We start from the raw sequence: 13,562 nt of genomic DNA on the forward strand, positions 1-13,562 counted from the left end.
AGAGCAGGCACCGGCGGGCAGCCATGGCGGGACGCTGCGGCATGGCAGAGCGCGGGCGGCCGAGGAGCGGGGAGGAGCTTCGTGGCTCGGCACGGGCAGCGAGGACACGGCCCCGTTCGGCATGGGCGCATAGGCCACTGGAGGCGAGGTGGTACAGCGCTGGCAGGGCGCCTCCGATGGCAGACGGCATCCGGGCTGCGCCACGGTGGCACCGGCGTGGACCGGGGTGAAGGGACGCGCTCGCGCGTCGTGCTGTGCTCGGCGCGGCCCTGTGCGGAGTCAGGGAGGGGCGCGCTCGCGAGGGAGAAAAGAAGGGGTGCCGGTGAGCGGCTGCGGGCGTGGCCATGTCTGGCCGGGCACACGGTTTGCTCGGTAGGCGATGGGTGGAGACGCGGAAAAGCAATGCTGCGAACGCGAATGGAGACGTCGGTGGTTGCGGTATAGAAAAGGAAGAGGAAGGCGCTGGAGGCTCGGCGTGCACAAGAAGAACGAGTGCTGGAGAGGGAACAATAGGATGTGGGCATGGCAGAGGCAAGGCAGAGCAGCGCGCTGGCCTCGGTGAGAGAAAGAAACAAACGAGTCGGCAATCATATGAGAGAGCAGAGCGGGAGCAGCAGCACGTGGGTCGGCCGATCAGATTCATTGCACTACCGCTGCACGGTTGCTGGTGCCTCCATTAAAAATAATTGGACAAGACACTCCCTGTCTCATGAGTCCGCTCACGGAGGTGTGTTCTGGATACAGACATTTTCTCAAGAAAACTATTGTGGTGTAGAACCAAGTGCAGAACGACTGCGAAGCTGGAAGTAAAAAAAGAATAGGCGCTAAAAGTTCTCACATCTGCTAGCTTTCTGTCACCTCCTTTCAATTTTCCTTATCAAATTCTAGTTTTCTTTCACCTAGTATATATGAGCAGTTCATCGTCCTGTTCACTTAAGCTTTTCAAAATAAACTCCTGAGCATACATATATATATATACACACACACACATCGTTCAACTTATTAACGGATTTTAGCTTATTTATAAAGGTCGCTTTTCATGCTTAATCTAACAGAACATACCGTTCGCTGGCATCGTCGTTTGACATTCCTAAATTATTTCTACGCACTGCGTATTTTTACTTGAGCGTTTATTTGAGCCCTCGAAACTAAGTCACACATGATTCGCTTATCGTTTCACGTATGTTTTAAATAAATTTTCAAGAAACTCTTTTCGAAAGTTTTACTTAGGCCTAAATCGCGGCGCTAAAAAGGATCGTAACACCGGGGTGTTACAAGTGTGCCCACTTAGTCCCCGAGCACGAAGAATCCGAGCGCCGAGGAGTAACCGACGTAGCTAGCGATGTCCGAGCCCCGAGGAGTCCCCGACGTATCTGGCGATGTCCGAGCATCAAGGAGTCTCCGGCGTAGCTAGCGATGTCCGAGCACCGAGGAGTCCCCTGCGTAGCTGACGATGTTCGAGCACTGAGAAGTCCCCGGCATAGCTGGCGATGTCCGAGCACCGAAGAGTCCCCGCGTAGCTGGCGATATCTGGCGACGTCCGAGCACCGAGGAGTCCCCAGCGTAGCTAGTGATGTCCGAGCACCGAGGAGTCCCTGGCGTAGCTGGCGATGCCCGCAAGGTGAAGTGGGGTGAAGTGTGCCCACTTAGTCCCCGAGCACAAAGAATCCGAGCGCCGAGGAGTAACCGACGTAGCTGGTGATGTCCGAGCATCGAGGAGTACCCCGCGTATATGGCGATGTCCGAGCACCGAGGAGTCTCCAGCGTAGCTGGCGATGTCTGAGTACCGAGGAGTCCCCGGCGTAGCAAGCGATGTCCGAGCACCGAGGAGTCCCTGGCATAGCTGGCGATGTCCAAGCACCGAGGAGCCCCCGACGTAGCTGGCGATGTCTGAGCATCGAGGAGTCCCCGACGTAGCTGGCGATGTCCGCAAGGTGAAGTGGGGTGAAGTGTGCCCACTTAGTCCCCGAGCACGAAGAATCCGAGCGCCGAGGAGTAACCGACGTAGCTGGCGATGTCCGAGCACCGAGGAGTCCCCGGCGTATCTAGCGATGTCCGAATACCGAGGAGCCCCCGACGTAGCTGGCGATGAAGCACGAGCGACGAATAGTTCGGTCAACTAGTCGGTGGCGAAGTGAGCATTGAGTAGAAGCGACTGGCGAATAGTCCGATCAACTGGTTGGCGACGAAGTCCATGAACCTAGCGGTTCGATAAGTTGATCGATGGAGAAGTTCGAGCACCAGGTGGTCCGACCACCTGGATGATGATCCTGCAATACAAATATGTAGAACGGGTAGTACATGATGTAAAAATATATGAACTCCGGAGAAGAATCAGTAATGGTGATGAAATAGCGTATGCAGCTCGGCGATTAGTTGGTGTGAAGATGTATTTATATTTAATATAAACTGCCCGACCAGTTAGTGTGTAGCTGAGTCTCCAGCCCTAGCTAGCCTGTTAACCATAAGGCGGAGCGCGGAGCCCGTGTGCGTGTAGGAAGAACAAAGCGTCACTAAGGAGCCGCTGCCGACCACCCATAACACAGAGGGCAGACTCTCGTGCACGTGTAGGAAGGAGCCGGAGACAGGGCCATCTCTAGGGACATCCGAGCATCAACATGACTGTTCGGGGGTTCAGAAAATCGTTTGGAGAGTAAACATGGAAAAAACAGCTCGGAGAAACATTATGGCGATATACGAAGATTGGAGAATATTTAGAAAAATATTAAAGCGTGACTTAGCTTTAGACAGAACGTCTAGTCGGCGGCGTATGGCGTTATCTGGTCGGCGTTAAGCAGATCAGATACGGAGAGATCGTTGTCGTAGCCACATTCAATCTGGTCAGAGAAGCGATGCTACATGGCGCTTTGGGATGGTCAAGCGGAGTAGTCGATCGCCGCAGTCAAGCAGTCAGAGCTGCTCCCCGATATATTCTTGATGAAGCCGAGTAGCTGCCGAGTAGTTCTGGATCGTCTTCTATGTTGTTGCCATTGCTGCAAGGCTTTGTGTTGAGTCGAATCGTCGGATCATGGAGATGTATGTATACATGCAAGCAACCAAGATTGGTTTGGCTTGCAAGTCGCTGCACGTGTGTCACCGTCTCGTAACGACAAGGCTTCTTGATTACTGAGACCTTGATTTGAACATTGATGCGTGTTGGAGACGGAGAAGGCGGAATTGCAGATTGACTTGTGATTAGATCGGATCTGAACAAAGCTGAGATGAAATCGCATCTGGAGTGGATGGAGACGAGACGACACGCAGTATTCTTGATGCCGAACTTGCTATGGAGCGCAGAATCGCGCGGCCAAATGCATGAGTATCAGGACGAGTCGTGTAGCGACGTCAAGCTACCACGAATGGCCTGAAGACGATGACTCCATCGTAGGTGAGCGACGCCGCCGCCAGAAGCCAAATCGCCACGGATGGGATTGATCTTGAGGTCCATCTGGTTCGCCATGGATCAGCACGCACGATCCCCTACCTGACGCGTCAACTGTCGATAAAAGATGCTCGGCAGTCCACCGAGGGGTATCCCGCGATGGTAGATTTGTCGTAGAGGTGAGCGAGATCAGGAATCGGATGGTGACACAAGGCGCAGAGATAGTGATTTAGACATGTTCGGGCCGTCTGATCGACATAATACCGTACGTCATGTGTCTTTGGTGTATTGTATTGAATATAAGATGTATGAAGATGTATGTCGATTAGGGGACCCCTGCCTCTCCTTGTATACTCTGGAGGGGTAGGGTTACAAGGAAAGTATCATATTTGGTACTATACAACATCTTGCGGTGCACGTCGGCCAGTGCCGTGCACGCCTTGATCTTGTGGGCTGGGCCACTTCTGATGGTGCGGCCCATGTCTTATCTTGTGGATACCAGGGGTCGTACCCCCACACCTTGGTTGAAAGCAATTCATTCTTATATCTGATAACATCTTTCTCTTAGCAATACCAAGGGAACTGAGTGTGAATGCATCAAACAGGGAGATAGAACTAACTTCTGAAAAGCTATGTCCATAACAATAACGTCTTCTCTTCAGCAGCCTTGTGGGACTTATGGAAGCTAAGAAATCACATCAGTTTTCACAGAGCAAGATGATCACTCTGTTTGAAAATTTTCAGGGAGCAAGGTGAGATGGCACGCACAAAGATTTTCTTTCTTGTAAATAAACGAACTCTTTTTTGAGCAATCTAAATAAACGAACTAGGCTTGGAGTCCTGGAGAAAGGTAGAAAGCCCGTCCAGATCAGCAATAGTTGAAGCCAGTCCAAATCGGCAACCAGCCTCGACCCATGTACTACTTTACTACCTTGACGGCCCAGTTTCACACTGCGTGCGGCCTAGCTGAAGCCTACCGCGTGGAGCTAGCCGCTCAGCCGTCCGAGCGTGATCCAAACGGTGTTAGACTCTCTCCGACGACCGCCACCCAAAATATAAGACTCATTCGTTCTTTGTTAGCACTATAGATAAATGGTTTAATATTTATTTTTGGTCTTCTTTAACAACAAGACTCAAAAGACAAATCTTTCTGTAAATAGGTCTCCAGGACATGGGATACTCAGATTTGGGTTATGCCTCTCCTGACACATAAAATGGGTCTTCCATATAGGTACTCTGTTGGAGACCCATTTTAGGTTTGGGTTCCACAATGGGTCTCCTGTTGGAGACAGCCTTACCGCATCTCTCTCAGGAGTCAAGACCGAGAGACGCGCAAGGATTAGTCCCACCTCGGCGCCGCAGAGAGGGTGAGGAGGCGAGGCGGCTACATAATGCAGACCATGGGCAACGTTGGTCCATACTTACCTGGACGGGGTCGATGGGTGATTAGTAAGGTCCATGGCCTAGATCAGTGGCCCACGTTACACTTGGTGAGCGAGCTAGTCTATCATCTCCCCAAGTGGCAGAGTGGACGTCATAATTTGTGGTCGAGGGGGTACGCGTTCGCGCGGCCCCTGCCAATTCTAACAATTTAAATTTTGGTCCTTGGCTTGTTAAAAGCAAGATTTGCAGAATTTGGTTAGGGGTCCTTTGAGCAATATGGGCTGAAATTTGGTCCCTGCCAAGAATACCTTGTTTGGTCCCTGCCAAGGATATCTTGTAACCAGGGAGATTATGTTTTCATTAGCTTTTATTTTTCTTCTTCTTCTTATTCCATCAATTAAAGAAAGCTCGTTGTGCCAAGTAATGAAGTTAAATAATTGTCACGTTATTAGAGTCTTGACATTCACTCTTCCGGCACTCAACTCAATAATTGTCACATTATTAGAGTTAGTATTTGACTTACATTCACTCTCCGACACTCGAAGCAAGTGTGGATCGTGTTGATATGGTACGTCGTAACGAGTTGTTGCATCTTCACTAGAAGAGAAATTCATATGAAAATAACAAATACAAGCTCTTTAGCGCCCTCCGTTCTATTGTTTTTGCCAGAATCTACATCTACACTGTAGATGATCTCATGAAAAATGATTGAGCGAGGAAAAAAAAAGATAGCTTCAACTTGTCCAGTACCACGTCCACGCTACATTTAGATTACGTGCACACGCCGACACGCGATTTATTGTTTCTTTTGACTTTCATGAAACCTAGGAAAGGAGCGTCCAGGTACGGATTGTGCTATCACTCGCTCTTCTTGTTCTTGGCATAATACTTCTCTATGGTAGAGAACCAATTCCACTGGAAACAAAGCGCCGCAAACCGCAAGAGTCCAGCGCCTATCACCTCTATGGACGCCATTAACGGGGAGCTCTGCGGGGATAAACCAGCAGTGGCTGCAGCTAGCATTTCGCCCTCGAAATTGCAGGGGACAATGAATTTTGCAGACTTGATGCCGTCCAGAGCCTTCTTGGCGACATCGTCGGCCTTCATTCCGCCAGACGATCCTGCTATGATGTTTGTCAATTCCGACCTCCTCTTTAGCTCTGAAATTAGGCAAACCACATTCTCAGTATTCATCAGTAACAAAAATGTGTAGAATGTCTCTTTTTTCAGCACTTAGGATGCAATCTTAGTGACACATTTTCTACTTTTTCCCCCAATTTTTTTGCTGGCATGCTTGAGAAAATGATACTAGGGAAAAAACATGTACTAGTGAAACAGATGATAGCATACTATGAGCCTCGCACCGAATGGAACAAAATGTATATCCCTATCCTATACCCAATCCTTTTTATCCTTTATTTGCATATCCCAAACCCATGCAACATCCAAATGTCACATGTGTGGTCTTAGAGCATCTCCAAGAGTTCTATTAAATTTAATTCTTCTAAATCCTCATATAGGGTACATTCTAACAAAAAAATCCTCTCGAAATATCTCTTCTCCAACAGTTACCCTATCTCAAATAATATATAGGGTGGACAATATGACATCTCAAATTTGAGAGGGAGAGAGGATAATTTAGGATAACACTAAATACGGGATGTTGAATAGGAATGTTGGAGGGTGATTTTTGTTGCATAAACCTTAATTTTAAATCTAGAAGATGAATAAGAAAACTCTTAGGGATGCTCTTAAAGGCTGTAAACCACACTCCCAGCACAAGATTTCACTGACCCCACTAGTCCATATGACTAAAAAAAAGGTGCAGATTGGGTCGCTTGATATTAAGTGGACAAATTATCGCCTAACATGTTGGAATGAATCATCCATGTTTTTTATTATCTTTTGTAAACTTTTTTTGTCTTATAACGATGGAGGAGAACAAGCAGTCAAGCACATCCCCTTTGCCTAAATGAACAACCTAGCTAGGCCCTAGGGATGCAGATATGGGACGTTTGGCTGGTCTATAAGCCGTTTGTGCTGATTTGTTGGGAGAGAAAAATACTGTACCATGACTGATAAGCTGGCTTATAAGCCGGCTTATATGAGCCAAACAGGGTGGTTGCGTGGGACTGGGAGAGGAGTAGAGCCTGGTGCCGAAGCAGGTGCAGCAAAGGTAGCCTCCCAGCCTGAACTCCAATCAATTTCGCGTTAGGCAGTGTCCAAATCTGAAGCTAAAATTTGGCCCCCATAAAGCAGGCAACCAAACAGCAACTATATCAAGGCTGGCCCAACTGAGATAAACCAACCAAACAAACCTGCTTGTATGTGCATATGCCGGCCATGCTTACTGCCTGGCCTGGTGGACACACGCACATACTAGTCACCAAACCAGTCACGCAATTAACGATGTTGTGCAACGGCATGAGCTCAACAACACTGTTCGTCAGCGACCTTGATGAAGAATGTCAGTCTGCAGATCGGCAGGCATTATTGCCGGGTCTGCAGCGGTCTAAAGAATATACTGGTAGCACGCTGACAAAGATAGAGTGTAGCTGCCATTTTATTACTGCACAGTACATCACAGTTCTCTGTTCGCCTGAACTACTTCAGCAGTACTTTTCAGCGAACGAACAGTGTTTTTCTCTCGCAACAAATCAGCATAAGCATCAGCCAAATTTCAGCCTCATGGGAGGTAAAAAAAAGGCATGCCACACCAGTACATGATACATACAGAGGTCGTTACAGTATTACAAAGTTGTAGCTCGCTTGAACTGACTCCTCCAAGAGTTAGACAGCAAACATTGGACAGGAAGTCATGGGAGCAGCAGTATTTTGCCAATGTGTGAGCTAGTTTCCATCAACCTATGAGCCTCAGCTGCTTCAGATAACGGGAACGTCTTGTAAATCACCGGCTTCACCTTGCCAGCAGTGACTGCGGGCCACACATTCTTTTCCACCTCACTGACGATTTGAGCTTTATTAGCAAGGCTTCTGCTGCGCAGTCCAGCAGCTGCACGCACAAAAGATCATGAAACCTTAATCGAGTGCTAAAATAGAACACAACATTTAGGAATCCTATACAAGCACCTCAACCAGCAAAAATGTCATAACAACACGTCCTGAGCATCACTGCAATGTAGATAGGTTGTTATTGCCTGCAGGCATAGGCAACCAGAATACCTTGTATGGTCAAACGCCGTGCAAACACAGCTTGCAGGTTCACTTCAGTTACAGCACCGCCTTGGAAGCCGATGATGAAAAGTCTACCATCAACACCTAAGCTGTTCAGATTGCGCTGGAGATATGGTCCTCCAATGTTGTCGAGAATTACATCAACACCTGGTAGATGTTCAGATTCGAGTCAGTAAAGAGAGAGAGAGAGAAGTAGTTCCTCCAGGGAATAATGGTACTAAGCATGCTGTTAACATTCAGTTGCTAAAAGAATGCTCTGTAAGATATGCACTTTAGATACAATACAAATGAGCTAATATTAAACATAATCAGGTGGTAGGTCAGGTGGTAGGATTACGCGATATACCTTTTCCATCAGTTTCCTGTTTGACACGCTCAACAAAGTCTTCAGTTTTGTAGTTTATGCATACATCAGCACTCAAATCTTTGCAGGCTGCTAGTTTTTCTTCACTTCCTATAATTTTTCAGCATGATTATTGGGGACATGACATCACCAAGAACATTTGACTGTGTCTTATTTGTGTTATAATGAACAAACCTGCCGTGACAAAAACCTTAATTCCAAGGTGCTTGGCAATCTGTATAGCAAATGTACCAATTCCACTTGATCCTCCATGTACCTGCAAAATTGAAGATACATGGTCATCCCGAACGAACACAAACAGAGAGATTCCCATCTAATTAGATGCTAAGAACCCCCAATTGCACTCTCCATTTCCTGGCAGTTAAGTACTGGAAGTTACTCCAAATACGAGTAGGTGGCTGAGAAGAATTTGGCACCTCTTTCAGTACTTTTATTTGGGCTTTATTTTACTATTCTCAGTCCCAGCTGGTGATGGCTTGCTGATTTCTCGTGGAGCAAAAGAAATCCTCAAGAAGATAATCAGCAGATAGAAATCATTTGTGATGCTTATTGATTCAAATTAATTGGTTAAAACCATTTATGATCCTTACTGATTTACGCATACAAAATTGGAATCAGGAAATCACGATGCCATCCCATCCCTAGAGGATACACCTACTTAGCTAACCGAGTTCTGCACTTCTCTTGGGACGCAGCTACATAGAAGGAAATAGGGAAGTGTTCTTACAAGGAACGATTCACCGGGGGAGAGGTGGCTGGTCATGAACACGGTGGACCAGACAGTGCAGGCCACCTCGGGTAAGCCGGCCGCGTCCGTAAGGGACACGCCCTCCGGCACCGGCAGCAGCTGGCCCGCCGGCACCACCACCTTCTCCGCGTACCCGCCTCCGCTAAGGGGCGCGCAGACCTGCAGGGCGACAGCAGCACGGGGCACAAAACAAATCACACACAGCAGCAGCAGAAGCGAAATCTAAGTTCGCCACAGGAGGCAGGCAGGGGCAGGGCAGCGGATCCACTCCACCTTGTCGCCGACGGCCCATCGCGGTGGGACGTTGGGGCCGAGCGCGAGGATGGTGCCGGAGCACTCGAGCCCCGGGTACGGGGGCGCGCCGGCGGGCGGCGGGTGGCGGCCGTGGCGCTGGAGCGTGTCGGCGCGGTTGACGCCCGCGGCGGCCACCTGGAGGAGGACCTCCCCGTCTCCCAGCGGCGCGGGGTCCTCCACCTCCTGCGCCTCCAGCACCTCTGGGCCGCCGCCACCGCGCGTGATCACCACCGCCCTCATCTTCCTCGCGTCGTCCCCTTGGGTCGCGACAGCTCTGCAGCTGCTTGCCCCTTCCGATAATTACACCGGAAGCTGCACTAGGAGCACACGACTCTGCTACTGCACCAGAAACACAATTTTTCACTATGACTGCCATTCCGAAAATAATTGTGCATCTCGTTTATCTCGTTTTTACGAGGCAAACCATTTTAAATTTAATTAAATTTAAAAAATTATTAATATTTATGATGTGTAATAAATATTATTAAATTAGCATAAAGGAATATAGTTTCATAAAAGCATATTAAGAGAACTGAGTGTGAATGCATCAAACAGGGAGATAGAACTAACTTCTGAAAAGCTATGTCCATAACAATAACGTCTTCTCTTCAGCAGCCTTGTGGGACTTATGGAAGCTAAGAAATCACATCAGTATGGAAGCTAAGAAATCACATCAGTTTTCACAGAGCAAGATGATCACTCTGTTTGAAAATTTTCAGGGAGCAAGGTGAGATGGCACGCACAAAGATTTTCTTTCTTCTAAATAAACGAACTTTTTTTTTAGCAATCTAAATAAACGAACTAGGCTTGGAGTCCTGGAGAAAGGTAGAAAGCCCGTCCAGATCAGCAATAGCTGAAGCCAGTCCAAATTGGCAACCAGCCTCGGCCCATGTACTACTTTACTACCTTGACGGCCCAGTTTCACACTGCGTGCGGCCTAGCTGAAGCGTACCGCGTGGAGCTAGCCGCTCAGCCGTCCGAGTAAGGATGGCAACGGATCGGGTTTGGGGCGGATATCCGTGGATTTCGGGTTCTGCGGGTTCGGGTTTGGGGATGGTTTTTCACCCACGGTTTTCGGGTTCGGGGCCCCGAAACCAATCGGGTTCAGTTTCGGATTTGGTTTCCCACCCGTGGATATCCAATGGATATCCGAAATAAATTATTTGGAATTAAAACTCATGTTTTATAATATACTAATAACAATTTGTTTACTTAGATTATTAAATTTATTTAAAGTTGACTCATGAAAATATTTATTATTTGTTGCCTCTTGTTTATACATGTGAATATGTGTATATATATCCGCGGGTTTCGGGTATCCATTCGGGTTTCGGGTATCCGTTCGGGTTTTGGGTATCTGCGGGTTTAGTTTTGGTGATGGATTTCCACCTGAATCGGTTTTCGGGGCGGATTCGGGTTTCGATTTTGGGTTTCGGTTTTGGGTGCACGGAGACTCCACCTGATCCGAACCCGACCCGTTGCCATCCTTACGTCCGAGAGTGACCCAAAGGCAGAGCGGTGTTAGACTCTCTCCGACGACCGCGACCCAAAATATAAGACTCATTCGTCGTTTGGGTAGCGCTACAGGTAAAGAGTTCAATATCTATTTTTGGTCTTCTTCAACAACAAGACCTAAAAGACAACTCTTTCTGCAAATAGATCTTCAGGAGAGAGGATACTCAGATTTGTGTTATGCCTCTCCTGACACCTAAAATGGGTCTTCTATATAGGTACTCTGTTTGAGACACATTTTAGGTTTGGGTTCCACGATGGGTCTCCTGTTGGAGACAGCCTTACCGCATCTCTCTTCTCATGAGTCAAGACCCAAAGACGCGCGGGGATTAGTCCCACCTCGACGCCGCAGGGAGGGTGAGGAGGCAAGGCGGCTACATAGGGCCTGTTCGGCAGGACTGAAAAATACTGTTCCGGCTGATTGTTGTGAGAGAAAAATACTGTTCTGGCAGGACGTGAACAGTGATTTTGTGAGTGGCAGAACCAGCCGGCCGGCCGGCTTAAAGGCAGCCGAACACGCCCATAATACAGCCCATGGGAGATTCTGTTTTCATTAGCTTTTATTTTTCTTCTTCTTATTATTCCATCAATTAAATAGGATCTGTCTAGGTCACATTCAGTTGTTTTGGCCCCTCCTATCAACTGAATTTTTTCTATGCACTAACACTCGCTTATAGCTATATTTACACTGTCTTATTACTATATTTACAATGATATCTTCAGTGTAATTTAATGGACACAGTGGTGTAATTTGGGGATAACGCAAATATATGCCAAAATTTTCAGAAAATTTTACAAACTATTTTTATGGATTGCAGATATTAAAGAAATATATGTCAAATTATTCATAAATTTCAAAACAAATTACAAATTATTGACATATTCCAGTGGGACCTACCCTTCCCTTCCTTCCCTTCTGTCTTCCGTCTTCCGTGAGCGAACGAACCAGGCAACATACGAGACTCAGTTCGTCGCACTCGCCCACGTCGTCGCCAGCCGCCGATGAGAGACCTCGACGTCGCCGCGCTCGCGCCCGCCATGGCCGCGTGCTCCGAGGCCGGCCACGCCTGCTGCCTCGCCGGGCCTCGCTGGCCATGCCGCCTCGCCTGCTCGTCGGCCGCGCCCCCCGTGCAGGCCACGCGCGCCCGTCATGGCCGTCCACGCCAGGTCAGATGGCCGCAAAATCGGTTGTTGGGAGAAGTCAAATCAACCGGTTGAGGTTTAGTAATTCTGATTAAATAAAGCTCGTTGTGCCAAGTAATGAAGTTAAATAATTGTCACGTTATTAGAGTCTTGACATTCACTCTCCGGCACTCAACTCAATAATTGTCACATTGTTAGAGTTAGTATTTGACTTGACATTCACTCTCCGACACTCGAAGCAAGTGTGGATCGTGTTGATATGGTACATCGTAACGAGTTGTTGCATCTTCACTAGAAGAGAAATTCATATGAAAATAACAAATACAAGCTCTTTAGCGCCCTCCGTTCTATTGTTTTTGCCAGAATCTACATCTACACTGTAGATGATCTCATGAAAAACGATTGAGCGAGGAAAAAAAAAGATAGCTTCAACTTGTCCAGTACCACGTGTCCACGTCCACGCTACATTTAGATTACGTGCACACGCGATTTATTGTTTCTTTTGACTTTCATGAAATCTAGGAAAGGAGCGTCCAGGTACGGATTGTGCTATCACTCGCTCTTCTTGTTCTTGGCATAATACTTCTCTATGGTAGAGAACCAATTCCACTGGAAACAAAGCGCCGCAAACCGCAAGAGTCCAGCGCCTATCACCTCTATGGACGCCATTAACGGGGAGCTCTGCGGGGATAAACCAGCAGTGGCTGCAGCTAGCATTTCGCCCTCGAAATTGCAGGGGACAATGAATTTTGCAGACTTGATGCCGTCCAGAGCCTTCTCCAATCGAGTGACTATAAAATCTTGCCACCCGGATCCATCCATGCAGTCAAGCACCACCACGGCTCCCGAACTCCACCGCTAGCAGAAGTAAACAGGCTCCCATCGCCATGGCCGCGGCGCTCCTCCTCCTCGTCCTGGTCCCGCCCGTCGGCCTACTCGCCATCCTCGCCTTCCTCGCGCGGCCCCGCGCCACGCGGATACCACTCAAAGGCCGGCACGTCTTCATCACGGGCGGGTCCAGCGGCATCGGGCTGGCCATGGCCAGGGCCGCGGCGCGGGAGGGCGCGCGGGTCTCCATCCTGGCCCGCAACCACGCCCGCCTAGAGGAGGCGCGCTCCGCCATCCAACGCGACTCGGGCCGCGACGATGGCGGCGTCGGCCGACGTGCGGGGTCTGTGCGGCCTGCGCTCGGTCTCCCTCTCCCGGTCGCGAGCACGCCGCGAGTCGGCGACAGGAGGAGGAAGCGCTGAGGGTAAGTCTATTGGGCTGGGCTTACGGTGATCGGCCCATGACGTCTAATTCCAGAAGGGCACACCCTCAGTTACTAAAATGCCAACTGCGATATGTTTCTTATTTAATTACTTAAAAAATAGAAAAAGATGAAAGTACTCGGAGGTAGCACGGTACTTTCCCACCCATGGTAAAACATCTTCGTCGAGGAGGAAGATGCAGTCATTCTACAGTTCGTCACTGCTGTCTTGGTGGCCATGACCACAAGTGCCGTCGTGGCGCCGCAGCTGCTGGCGACACTTCCACCTTAC

The 13,562-nt window shown here is 48.7% G+C and overlaps 1 protein-coding gene and 1 non-coding gene across 2 annotated transcripts; one reads left to right on the forward strand and one right to left on the reverse strand.

Moving 5' to 3' along the window:
• Positions 1-4,799: 4,799 nt before the first annotated feature.
• Positions 4,800-4,959, forward strand: LOC136468340 (U1 spliceosomal RNA). The gene has a single exon (XR_010761843.1). It is a non-coding gene; the product is annotated as a U1 spliceosomal RNA (small nuclear RNA).
• Positions 4,960-7,310: 2,351 nt separating this feature from the next.
• Positions 7,311-9,680, reverse strand: LOC136464820 (uncharacterized). The gene is made up of 6 exons (XM_066463767.1): positions 9,346-9,680; positions 9,052-9,231; positions 8,499-8,580; positions 8,307-8,414; positions 7,949-8,107; positions 7,311-7,778 (listed from the first exon to the last, which is right to left on the reverse strand). Exons 1-6 carry the CDS (start codon positions 9,604-9,606, stop codon positions 7,582-7,584), a joined length of 987 nt encoding a protein of 328 aa, XP_066319864.1. The 5' UTR covers positions 9,607-9,680; the 3' UTR covers positions 7,311-7,581.
• Between the last annotated feature and the right edge of the window lie 3,882 nt (positions 9,681-13,562).

This window comes from Miscanthus floridulus, chromosome 7 (assembly GCF_019320115.1).
Source record: "Miscanthus floridulus cultivar M001 chromosome 7, ASM1932011v1, whole genome shotgun sequence".
NCBI lineage: Eukaryota > Viridiplantae > Streptophyta > Magnoliopsida > Poales > Poaceae > Miscanthus > Miscanthus floridulus.